Here is a 13,935-nt window from a genome sequence, read left to right as displayed (position 1 = left end):
ACATCAATTAAAGGGGAAGGAAACCCACTTGAAATGTACTTGTGTTAAGAATCTATTTTATATTTGTATAGTAATAAAGCGCCTTATCTCTTTGAAATAATGTCAGAAACCTGTAAAAATGATATTAATATTTTACCCATTTTAAATTTCCCGCCGACATGGCAGATACCATTTTGTTTTTATTAGTGACGTCACCCCGTCTATTTGGATTCCAACGTTCGATTACGTAATACCATCAGAGCTAAACAAAAACATTCATCGATTTAATCATGGATAGAGAAGATAAAATGGGCTTGGTTCCGTATAATTTTGAACCAGAATATTCTGTCGAGGAAATGAACACTAATTCCGTAGCCGAGCCAACATCACAGCAGGCATTCCCGACTTTGGAAGAATGGTGTGACTGTGGAAATTGCCAGCAAATGCCGTCCCCAGAGGAATGTGTATGTTGCAGACATGCAGAGTTTGTTTATCCAAATTTAGAGGACCATCAGTGCATTACGCAGATTGAGAGTTTTGACAATCTTATTTTAAACCCCGATGTATTGGCACTGTCATTTATACAGATGATGATGTTTAAGAGGTAACGTTGTCGTGCACCTGACCAGCTAAACTCAAGGTAATTTCTTTAAATATGCGAAAAAATGGGAGAAGGAACCATTGGAACTTTACCGTAGGTGATTTTTTTAACTACCAGAAAATGCCGTTTTGCCGTTTTATATAATATTATCTGATATCATTGTCGTTCTTTCGGTGTGGAAAAAAGAGTGTGTGTGGGAGGTGGGGGGGGGGGGGGGGGGGGGGAGGAGAGAAAATAATCGTTATAACAATCTTGGAACATTGGACATTTTTCACAAAGAAAAAGTTTTTCTTCTTAGCCTTTTTGATACTTGCAGAATATTTTACACAGAGCATAATATATTGAAACATACTGAAGGGATTAATATTTTACAAATTTATATTTTCAAAAAAATAATCTACATGTATAAAATTAATTTGAAAAAAAATGAGAGGCCGATATTTATATCAATGAGACACTAACCAGAAACCTGCAACTATAAACAAAAAAAAACAACATGCTGGTACATGTACCAGGTCTCAAGTAGAATATCCCATAAGACAAGTGAAGTTTAAAGGTTGACCCAACACTTGTGTGTCTACCATGCACATTATATATCAAACTGTAAAATCTCACAGAAATTAGTCATTGTATATGTATTTATCCTATTTCAGACAGTCACGGTTAGTTGCCTACAGACAATTTGTATGTTTGATGCTGAAAGGTGAGAGACTGGGAAAGGGCAATAGAGTAGTTATTCCATCCTGTGTTGTTAGAAAAATCAGAGATGCTTTCCTAGATGATGATGGTGATTATACTGGATTCAAGTTGGCTATTGATGATGTTCTGGACTTATTTGTTTAACATTACACTTTTTTTTTTCTTACCTTTGTTATCATTAAAAAAATGTTTTCCAGATTTTGTGTATTTTAGAATATTTATTATTAATACTCAGTGGACCTATCACCCATTGGTTGTCATTAGCTTGGACTCGGGAGATGTATTGAAATCAAATTACTTTAGAAGCTGTCTGCAGTATTTGTCTTTTTGTCCATTATTTTACTCAGTTTTAGCATATTCCCAGCTGTTATTTTAATTGTTCCGCATTTGTTCAAGTCCTTTTACTTACAGCTTACTATTGGATACATGTTTTGATCATTATTTAATGTATTGCGATGACCATCATTTATAAATAGAGTTTTCCCCCCTTTGTTTCTGGTGGATAGGGGGTAGGGCATTGACCATTCTTATTTTATGTGTGGGTGATGGGAATGTTATTGATCAGAAATGTTTTTTGGGAAACTCAAGGACAAATTCATTTCCCCCCTAAATCATCAATGGAAACACTCCTGTTCATTAAACTTTTATTTCAGAAATATGAAATAACAAAAAATAAAAAAAAACATGCCCCCTTTTCCAAAAAGATGAATGGTTAATGCCAAATTGTCTCGCTTCACTGGACTTTAACTTCAAGTAAAACATATTACTGAACTATATACGGGTACAAATTGGATTGATCAATAACAGTGAATTTTATGTGATGAATATGAATCGTGCAATGTACTAGAACACAACTGAGAGCTGGATTTTTATATGAATATAGTTCTTTGTATTAGAACTACATTGTAAGTTATATTTTTGTAAGAATGTGCTTTGAACTATACTACCATGGTCAGCTGGATTTGCATATGAATAGTGTTTTGTGCTATATAAACTAGAGCATCACTGTCTGCTGGATTTGTATATGAATAGTGTTTTGTACTATATAAACTAGAGCATCACTGTCTGCTGGATTTGCATATGAATAGTGTTTTGTACTATATAAACTAGAGCATCACTGTCTGCTGGATTTGTATATGAATAGTGTTTTGTACTATATAAACTAGAGCATCACTGTCTGCTGGATTTGCATATGAATAGTGTTTTGTACTATATAAACTAGAGCATCACTGTCTGCTGGATTTGTATATGAATAGTGTTTTGTACTATATGTACTAGACCATCACTGTCTGCTGGATTTGTATATGAATAGTGTTTTGTACTATATGTACTAGACCATCACTGTCTGCTGGATTTGTATATGAATAGTGTTTTGTACTATGTGTTCTAGACCATCACTGTCTGCTGGATTTGTATATGAATAGTGTTTTGTACTATGTACTAGACCAACACTGTCTGTTGGATTTTTATTTAGGAAAAGTGCATGGTACTAGACCACAATAATCAAATGGAATCAGTTTCACAAAAAACAACTTGCGATATGTTAGTTCATAGCATTACTTGTAATCAAAGTGATCAAAATTGCATTTGTTCATTGTTCAGTATTCAGATTCGAAGCTACTAATCTGTTTTGTAGATTGACAACCTTGCTAATTGGTAGTAGCAGCTACACCTTATTCTTTTTTAACAGTAGAACACAGCAAAAGAGGGGCGAAAGATACCAGAGGGACAGTTGAACGCATAAATCAAAAATAATCTGACAACACCATGGTTAAAAAATCAAACAGACAAATAACAATTCAAAAGACACAAAAAAAGACACAGAGACTAAGCAACACGACCCCTACCAAAAACTGGGGTTGATCTCAGGTGCTCCGGAAGGGTAATCAGGTTCCACTTAACATTAACTTGACAAGTCTAAATAAATAAGGCCGTTAGTTTTTTTCTCGTTTGAATTGTTTTACATTGTCTTATCGAGGCCTTTTATAGCTGACTATGCGGTATGGGCTTTGCTCATTGTTGAAGGCTGTACGGCGATCTTTAGTTGTTAATGTTTGTGTCATTTTGGTGTTTTGTGATTAGTTGTCTCATTGGCAATCATACCACATCTTCTTTTTTATATACTAAAAATATATAAAAAATATAAAATAGATTAGAATTGTACAAATGAAACACAAACAGCTCCATACGACAAGGACTAAGTATGTCCTGCACCAATAAAGACAATCATGCCAAACTAGCACTATCACTTTCTATGTTCAGTGAACCATACAAAAGTGCTTAAAACCATAATTTGGTATGCAAAATACATTTCTGCAGACCACATAATAAGAACAGACCCACAGACCAAAACACATAATGCCCCTGTACTATTGTAGGCGGGGCATATAAAGTTAACTAGAGAGTGTAATGGTTCCAACTATCATACATTGTATTACTATGTTCAGTGAATCTTGAAAATGGGGTCAAAACCAAAAGATCTACTACATGTACTAGGCTCCAGGACACATTATTGATTTGTCAAGTCTTTGCCCTTTATAGTAATTCTTCTTTCACCATGCCCAGGTAAAATAAACAGCTGTGCCATGAAATTGAAATGAAGCTTACGTCAATAGATACATTTATAAACAATTCACCAAAGTTTCATGAGATTTGCTGAAAGCGTTTTTGAGTTATTGTCTGAAAACTGGAAATACACCCCCCCCCCCCTTTTAATTTCTAAAACACCATTACTCATGAACGTAAAATTTTAAATTATAAAAATCAACATGATCAAAAGGAAGCGAACACCAATACATATATAAATTATTTACCAAAGTTTCATGAGATCTGGTGAAAGCATTTTTGAGTTATTGTCCCAAAACTGGAAAATCCCAGGGCTTTTTTAATGAATAAAACCCTATTACTCGAAAATATGAAATTAATAAAAAATTAAAGGGAGCTCACGTCAATAGATAAAAACAATTAAATGAAGTTTTATGCAAATTGGTTAAAGTGTTTTTGAATTAATGTCGGACATGTTGACGGACAGACAGACAACCAGACAACAGTATACCATAATACATGTACATGATGACATAATTGTAGCAAAAAATTCTATAACAAATAAAAGGTGAAATAAAATTACCTAGAAGTTTTATCAAATCTCGAAAAAAAATTACGAATCAGTTCTGTTTTTTTGAGGAGCTGGTCTCGGTGCAATGTTGCCCTCATTCTGCCTTTTTTGTACTGGAAGCACAAGTGTGTCTTTTTGCACAAGTACATTTTCCATCATTGCATATACCCATTGATAAGTTTTGTTTTTTGAATACTGGTTTCACAACCCATTGTCCGGTGGCTTTAGGGCACACTAACTTGTATGCCTTCTCCCCATTTTTGTTAATCTTGTGGTCCCGATTCTGATTCAAGTTGTGATCAATAACAGCTAAAGTTGTCCTTGTCACCATTTGATCATAATCAAATTCCTGTCGTTTTGGACAATATTTTAACATAAGGCTATGATATACTTCTAAATTGCCAGTATGACAGAACTCACTTAATTGACATATGTCTTTTCTCAGTCGCTTATCAAGAACAACTTCCTTAAGTGCCTTGTGTGCCTTTGATTCTCTTACAAGCCATTTTTTTTTTTGCAGCAACATCTGTTGGAATAAAAGTGTGAGCACATTGTTTGAAAATTTTTCCTTCAAAGGTGTGTGTGTTGACTATGTGATCACAAATTGATAACCAACTCTCTTCCAGCAGGACCTTGTCACCCTCACAGTTACTGGCGCACCACCATAAATGGTTGCAAATGGCTTTAATCCAAAAGTTCAAATCTTCACAACCTTTTGACTTAGCTTTGCCGGTCAACTTTTTATGCCCCACCTACGATAGTAGAGGGGCATTATGTTTTCTGGTCTGTGCGTCCGTTCGTTCGTTCGTCCGTTCGTTCGTTCGTCCGTTCGTTCGTTCGTCCGTCTGTCCCGCTTCAGGTTAAAGTTTTTGGTCAAGGTAGTTTTTGATGAAGTTGAAGTCCAATCGACTTCAAACTTGGTACACATGTTCCCTATGATATGATCTTTCTAATTTTAATGCCAAATTATAGATTTTACCCTAATTTCACGGCCCACTGAACATAGAAAATGATGTGCGAGTGGGGCATTCGTGTACTGAGGACACATTCTTGTTCTTCAGTGATTTGCATAAATGCCATACATCAAATTGATGATCTACATTTGAAAATTCCTTTTTCATAATGCTTCTAATTTGCACATGGCGATCAGTTGCCAAAACTTCAATTGTGAATCCTTGATCTAATAAGTAAGTCATGCATCTTCTAAAACCTTCTACTTCCATTTTAGAGGAGGAACCTGTTTCTGTAACTTTTACCACTACAAACATAACAATATGTTGTGTTTCAATGTCAAGAAGTGAGTACGTACAGTACTTGGCACTGAAACCCGGCGAGTCACACCTTCCGTCACCAGCAAGGCGGAAACTGGTTCCCTGTTGTTTTATTTTGTCTAGCTCAGCTTTTTGAAGCAATGACCATGTGTGTTTAACGACCGGCATTAAATACTCTCTCTGAATTTTGTTGAATGTTGTATGTGATATGAATTTCATGTTTAAAAATTCTGAAAATTGAGATAAATGAGTAAAAGTTTGTCCAGAAAACAAGGTGGCCGCACTCACCAGTAAGTTTCCTACAGGCATTTTACCGACAAATGGCTGTGAACTCCATTTACTTATTAAATGGCCACTGGTGCAAAATACCTTTAACGTGAGAACTGTACCACCAGTTAAGTCTTTTATGGTGTCATTTGGATCTACTGGACATCCACATAAATTACATGTTATCATATTGACTAGAGTGTCAATAGCACTTTCAAAAACAAGATATTTGTTTTCCTTAATATGTAACTGTTCTGGCGTTAAGATGACTAAGTCTTGTTCAACTGAATCACATTCGCTTTCTTCAGAATCGATTACATAATCCTTGTCATTTGAATCATCATGAGGCAGACTAATGAAAGTTTCATCTAAAAATGATTCATTTTTGTCAGCTGTACAAGTATCCCTTTTGGAATAAGCCTCAACAAAATCCTGCTTGGTGGGTGTTGATGATATAAAGTTAAATGTAGAAGTATGCGGTTGCAATATTGAATTGTCTTCTTCATGCGAAGCATTTAAAGTATTGTCCTTTGACTTGGAATAGCTATGATCCTTGACTGTTAACATGTTAAAGCTTTCATTTCCTTTATACCTGATACAAGTTTCACAAGGGTGACCACAGGAAAGTATTTGTGGAACACACACAATTGATTCAGATGGGACCTGAAAAGACAAAAGCACAAATATTAACAATGATCATCATTCCAATATGCTGCAGTTGAACAATTAAACAACCGGTACCCTTTTCACAATAAATATTTGTTTGATATACACATTTATACATAATTATCCATTTATGTATGTCATGAAGTTTTTTATTCAGAAACTGAATAATATATTCATAAGAGTTCACATGCTAAAATGTTTTGCCATCTTTACTTATCATTTCTGATTGATGTTAAAAGTCTTAATGATGAAGGTTCCACAACAGATATCACATAAAGCCATATAAAAAATAGGTGTGTTTAAGGTTAAATCTTCATAAAAATTAAAGTAGATAGATTTTTTTTTATACCTTGGTTCAATGCGAAGAAATTTTGTTTTTTAAGAGTGCTTGTCCAAAAATAGCAAACAAAATAGTTAGGGTCTAAGCATTTTTTTTCCTAAATAAACAGCTACGCCATAAGCACATGATACGCCCAACGTCTTGTGCGGAAGTTTTAACAAATAACCATATATTGTTTTTGAGATATGGCGGGACATGTAAACAATGTCCCAACACCCGTGGTTTACACAAAAAAAAACTAAATATCACTTATAAAATTTTGAATAAAAACCAAAAAGTATACAGGTCATTTGACCATCATAAGAAACAACTATATTAAGTTTTATGAAATTTGGATAAGTCGTTCTCAAGTTACGGTGCAACATGGGTACGCCGGACAGACAGACGGACAGACACCGGACATTTGTATACCATAATATGTCCCGTAAAAATTTTGACAGGCGTAATAAAAATATAGGGTAGGTAGGGAATCCCTAGATACACATACTTTTTTACTTGGCCTAACTGTACACTCAATATAATTTACCTATTGCTTACTGTATCAGAGAGTGAGAAACAGACTAAATCATAATAAAATGCTACGCTGGGCACAGTTTGATCCAACTGCTGAGGTGAAACCTGGTCAGAATATGAACACAACAGCCTGATACGACCTCAGTGGTTGAACCCTGAACAATTGGTGCAAGTTTGGACACAAATTCAATCTTGATACTGTCTGAATTTGGATTATGATCAAATTTTTGACACGATATAGGTTTCCGACACAAAATGATTTTGAAATGGTTGAAATATTTCTATTAAATTTCTATTGAAGATTTCTTGCTATTGCACAATACGGTGCATTTGAAGATTTCTTGCTTTGATGCAATATTGTGGTATATAGTGAAAGAAAAAAAAATTATAAAAAAAAAATATAAAAAAAAATTACCCCCCCCCCCCCCCCCCCACATTTTTTAAACTAGAAAATTGCTTGTTTTTGGCCCCTTATTCCTAAACCATTAGGACAGTTACCCCCAAACTCAATCCCAGCATTTCCTTTGTGATATGGAACCTTGTGGTACAATTTCAGAAAGATACATACATGTACAACAGTCATGACAGTGGCATAGCCAGGGTTTAAAATATGTGGATGCGAAACTGTCACCGAGCAGAGAAGGCGAAAATTTTTTAGGACTTTTTAATGCAGAAAATTATATTTATCGGACGTTGTCCCTGTATGCTTGTGTACTCCCCTAGAATTTGACACTGGTTAGACATTTTTCTTTAATTTTAAAATCCCCACCAATATATATTATATTTCCAACAGAATTTTATTGTTTTCTCCAACTTGACCATCACTAAATTCAGAAATATTTGATGTGAAATCTTATGTTTGACATCTCATATATATATACAACATGTACCTGTCCCAAGTCAGGAGCCTATAACTTGTACATGTAAGTTAGTTATTGGTTGTCGCTTAATTTCACGGTCCACTGAACATAGAAAATGATGTGCGAGTGGGGCATTCGTGTACTGAGGACACATTCTTGTTCTTCAGTGATTTGCATAAATGCCATACATCAGTTTACATCATTTAACATCAATTAACATCCGGAACTCCTCCTTCTTTAGTAGCCTGGGGTCCTGGCTAATCTTGTCAGTACGACGCGCAGCTAGATTGGGCCGGATCCCAGGCTACTTCTTTAGCTGCCAATTTAAATAAAAATTCCCATATTGCAAAGCGGTGTGAATTTTCCGGTTGACGGTCTTGATCGAGGAAGACGTTCAGGCGTTAATGTAGCCTTCGTAGATCAGCGGAATATAACGACTGAATTATTCGGGTTAGTTTTTCTCCTAAAATAACTCAATCTGAATAATCATATGAATGGATGACAAATGCGACTATGCACTGTACCTATAGGACACAGAGGCGTGTTGATTTATTTATTGTGGAAAGAAGAGAAGCGACACACAAAATGAGGTCTTCTCGTTTAATAGTATAGATGCTATATTTTTCTCAGTTTTAAAATATTCAATGTACTACCGTACTATATACAATTATGGCCCGTTGAAAAGGTGAATATCCAAAATTGTCAACACGAGAAGGTTATTTCATTGAGGGCGCAGCTCGAAGTGAAATAACTTTTAAGGGTTGACAATTTTGGATATTCATCGATTCTAAGGGGCCACAATTATTTATTAATTTATTATACCGAACTAACAGTGGAAGGGCATTTCGAACACTTACTAGTCTATATTTTTAACATAACAACCAGACTGACGTTTGAAAGTACATGTCATTTTTCTTCGAATTTCTCGAATTTACAACAAAAGTAGAATCTTTTTGTAAAATATTGATGGCCCTGAAAAGGACCGTTTTTAAGAGATATCATCGGCTGCTGGCACTCTCAACTCTATTCATGTCCAATGCCTTATTTCTTCGTCTCTCGATGGGCTTCCAGTGTAACGTGAACGCTGCCATTTTGTTTATTTACGTCTGTGACGTCATTTTTATGGGAGGTAACTGAAGTACAAATTAACAAACTCAAAAGGTTATTCACCGGTGAATAATAGGGTTATTCACCGCTGGCGTAAATTTTTAGGGTTATTCGTCCTTCCTTGCAATTGAATGAAAATTAACTGAATTATTCCACGTCACGTGATAACGTTTCATCCAATAGAATTGTTTAAAATATATGTAAGGTATACCTTGATCTACGTTCAATCCAGGAGTTTGAACTGTTGAACTGTTGAAATGTCAGTTCCAATGCAAAAATAACGTTTGTAAACAATGAATGACGTCATGTCTATATATAGATACATCCAATCAAATAAACGGTTTACTTTTTTTTTTCTTTTTTTTTTTTTTTTTTTTATTTCCTAACCATACTGTATGGTTAGGAAATAAAAAAAAAAAAAAGTAAACCGTTTTTCATTCAATTGCATCCTCGTGACGTCAGTCGTCCAGAAATATTGCTTGGCATACTGTAAGATATGGACTGGTTCTTCTAAATGAAAATGACTGTCTACAAAGACAAATGGCTCTAGAAGTACTGGTACAGTGTCCACAATCCATGCACCCTCGTAAGTAACGAATTTATCACAGGACAAAAGAGACTGTTGTTGAGCAGGTCCCACTCTGCGTAATAGGCTAGTCATAATCTCCCAGTTGGTCAGACTGATGACATGGTTGGGAGGGTTAGCACTGATGTGCGACAGGCGGTCAGGACTATAGTTCTGTGCGTAGAACACCAGTAGCTGTTGCTCTTGGTCACTGAAACCACTGGTGACGGTTTCATGTAATTGCCGCTCAACTACATACTGTAACAAGCCTTCGAAATCTGTTAAGCCAAACCACGATTTAACAAGGTGAAGAGAGCCACTCACCAACTGGCACCACAAATGAAGGTGTTCTTCATCAAAGAAACAACCAATCCTATGTTCCTCTGTGTGTCTCCTTGCTAGAGAAGATGCCTGGATTTCCTGCTCACAGCAATCCCAACAGGCAGTAGCACCCGACAAAAACCATGGAAGGTGTCTCTTGAGGACGTGACGGCGTGTCTTTTCCCTGGACACCATCCCACATATTGGACACTGCCGTAATATGTTTTTCGAGACTGCTACCACACCGCTTCTCTCCTCATCGATCTCACTATGGTATATACCAATACTAGTATCTACACCCACACTGCTGTGTGTCCCAACAGGGCCTAAGGCCTAAGGCCCCAGAAGCTACACCAGCAGTCTGGTAATCTGGACCTACTTCTTCAGCTGGACCTACTTCTTCATCTGGACATACGTCTTCATCTGGCCCTACTTCATCTATAACCATTAGATCTGCCACGTCAAGATCGGTACACTCGGATTTACTCTCATGCCACTCGCTGTGTGGACTCAGTGACAACACATCTTGGTCTGAACGAGACCCCTCTTCCATCCTAGAATGAGAGGAAATCAAAACATAACATGATTAGAAATACAATAGCGAAAATGATGCACATTTATTACTAAGTACGAACACGCAAAAATAAATATATACATATATACATATGAAATTATCCCACACAACATGTATAGAGACGGAATGTACACATTGTATTTCTTTTGTCATTGTAGGAAATTGACATTTTTGATCACAGTTCACCAGCAGTGCATGATTTGGATTTAATAGACCACTTTCGAGTTCATCCGTCACCGGAAAAAACTCGTCAATTATACGCGCTTTTATCACCGTCATTTGTGCGTTTTGTGGCGTCGTCACTTCCCTTCCAATGTTGAGCGAGTGGTTGGAAAACTATAATTCTATATTATACGAATTGTTTGGCAAATTGAATTCTCAAAATTGACAATCAACACTGCTGTCATTAGGGAATTGTCAGTAAGTACCTACAGAGCAACCATTATTTCTAGTTTATCCTGCACAAAGACGATCACTAAGACGCTTGATGAACGTAAATAGTGCAGGGATACAGGCGACCCCCTCTATCTAGTAAATGACGTCATAAAGGCGTGCATAATTGACGAGTTTTTGCCGGTGACGGATGAACTCGAAAGTGGTCTATTGATCCGGTGTAACTTTAAAAGACATTTAATGATTATTTCTTATAAAATGTACATTTTTCAGCACCAGTTTGTAACACGGATTAGTATTTCAATCTAGGAGCGGACATTTTATTGTAGGATTTCACTGAGATTTACAGACCTAGCAAGCGATTTTTACGGCATTGCCTTTTCTTTTCTCTAGGAAAATTCTTGAGAGGTAGCTGCACCACGTTGTTTAATGAACTTTTAGTACATGTACGTATGCCCTGCTGACTGCAAATTTTCAGGTCGATCGGACTTGTAGTTTCAGAGTTCATGTGAAATTTTTTTCGGAAGAGATGTAAGAACAATATTAAAATTGAATTCTTCTTGAATAATTGAGAGTTTTTTCCTTCCATATTGTTTTAAATACACTGTCATAAACAAACTTTCATACAATTTGATTGATTGATTGGTTGGTTGGTTGGTTTATAACTTAAACACTTGGGAAAGGGTCTCTGGAAACAAGCGAAAAAAAACAAATGAGACCTTGGACCCCGTATTAAACACACGAGACGGAAACATGCATGCATGCAATGATTGATTAGTTGATTAATTGGTTGGTTGGTTGGTTAATCAATTAAACACGTGGATAGGGTCCCCTGAAGCAGGCGGAAAATAAAACAAATGAGACCTTGGACCCCGTATTAAACACATGAAACGGAAACATGCATTGATTGATTGATTGATTGATTGATTGATTGATTGGTTGGTTGGTTGACAATTTGTTTGGTTGGTTGATCAATAAAAACAAGCGAAGAAAAAACAAATGACAACTTTGACCCCGTATTAAAAACATGAAACGGAAACATGCATTGATTGATTGATTGATTGATTGATTGATTGGTTGGTTGGCTAAACATGTTGATTGGTTGGTTAAACACATTGGTTGGTTGATTAAACACGTTGGTTGGTTGGTTCGTTAAACACATTGGATAGGTTTCATAAAACAAGCGAGAAAGAAACAAATGAGATCTTGAACCCTATATTAAACACGTGAGACGTAAACATGCACTGATTGATTGATTGATTGATTGATTGATTGATTGATTGATTGATTGGTTGGTTGGTTAAACACGTTGATTGGTTGATCAAACACGTTGGTTGATTGGTAAAACACGTAACAAGCGAGAAAGAAACCAATGAGATCTTGGACTCCATATTAAACACATGAGACGGAAACATGCACTGATTGATTGGTTGGTTGGTTGGTTGGTTGGAATTCAAACACACATAAAACTCTTTAAATAGTGCCAAAATCACATAATTTGCCTCTGAGTACATGACTTTGACCTTTCGACCTTTGTTAAGGTCATTGCTCCACGATGTCATTGCAAAATACCCTATGGGTCAAGGACCGTTTGTTTAAGAGTTTTGCCTAATAATGGCTTTTTATAAACCAAAAATGGGGGTTATGCCCCTTACATAATGGTAAAACCAATACAGTCATAACGTAACAAAGTTGCCCCTTGAAGTACCAAGCATTTTTCACTACTTAAATTTTCTGTATCTATAACCATTCCAAAGTTATAGGGAAATCAAAGACAAATAAAAATCTAAAATACGACCTTGACCTTTGACCTTGACCTAATTTTCATTTTTTTTTACCAAGGACCTCAAATCAAAAGACCTTAGGTCTCTATCACTTATGGTTTTCCAGTTTAAAATACATTTCAAAATTTCAAATACAAAAAGGGGAAATAACTCCCATATAGAGCGTTCATATTGCTTCGGTCGAAATTGGACAAATCATGCGAAGGATATAATGAGCAATTTTATAAAATAAATTTGTTGTAATCTTTTACGGTTGCGAAGGAGTTGTGATCACAAGGAAAACAGTGTTTGGGGAGATAACTCCTACAAAGAAAAGTATTCGGTTACCCAGGGTAAATTTCAAAAGCGCATAAACTGTTCGATACCATATACCAAATATCTAAGCGACATATTGCAAAACAAATGTTTATCGCAAGAACAAAATTTGGCGGAAGAAAAAAAAAATAGAATAAAAAACCAATTGTTCAGAGAACAATTGAAGGTCTTTCCACCAGTTAATATCTATTTTGATATTAAAATATAAAAAATCAGTCTAAAATGTCAGTTCATATGGCTTTATGATGTATAGATATGAATTTAAAGCAAAGGTCAAAATCTAGAACGTCAAATTAACCTATGACCTTGACCTCAATTTCAAGGTCACAAACTGAGGATTTCAAATCAAAAGACCCTAGTCTCTAATATGTATGGTTAATAAGTTATATCACTTTAAACATATTTAAGATATGATAGGGGCTAAAACTCCCATTCATTGTTTACGCACCCTTTCAACTAAAATTATTTAGTTTGCAACATGTCGCAACTAACAATTTATACAAAATAATTTGTCGATATCTTATAAGGTTAATGAAAATGAGTGAAAATAAGACAAATTCAAAAA

At 35.7% G+C, this 13,935-nt stretch overlaps 1 protein-coding gene across 1 annotated transcript; it reads left to right on the top strand.

Annotated features, from left to right (window-relative positions):
* Positions 1 to 269: 269 nt before the first annotated feature.
* LOC139523378 (P2X purinoceptor 7-like) lies at positions 270 to 1,423 on the top strand. Its single transcript, XM_071317397.1, has 2 exons — positions 270 to 583; positions 1,234 to 1,423. Exons 1-2 carry the CDS (start codon positions 270 to 272, stop codon positions 1,421 to 1,423), a joined length of 504 nt encoding a protein of 167 aa, XP_071173498.1.
* The last annotated feature ends 12,512 nt before the right edge of the window (positions 1,424 to 13,935 follow it).

This window comes from Mytilus edulis, chromosome 1 (genome assembly GCF_963676685.1).
Source record: "Mytilus edulis chromosome 1, xbMytEdul2.2, whole genome shotgun sequence".
NCBI classification, from domain to species: Eukaryota; Metazoa; Mollusca; class Bivalvia; order Mytilida; family Mytilidae; genus Mytilus; species Mytilus edulis.
The sequence above is the reverse complement of the archived record's forward strand: the minus strand, read 5'-3'. Positions and strand labels throughout refer to the sequence as shown.

Excerpts from the sequence above, each read along its gene's own strand:
- LOC139523378 (XM_071317397.1), top strand. The coding sequence starts at position 270 with ATGGATAGAGAAGATAAAATGGGCTTGGTTCCGTATAATTTTGAACCA. Across the intron at positions 584-1,233 it reads CAGATGATGATGTTTAAGAG|ACAGTCACGGTTAGTTGCCT; the intron begins GTAACGTTGTCG and ends ATCCTATTTCAG.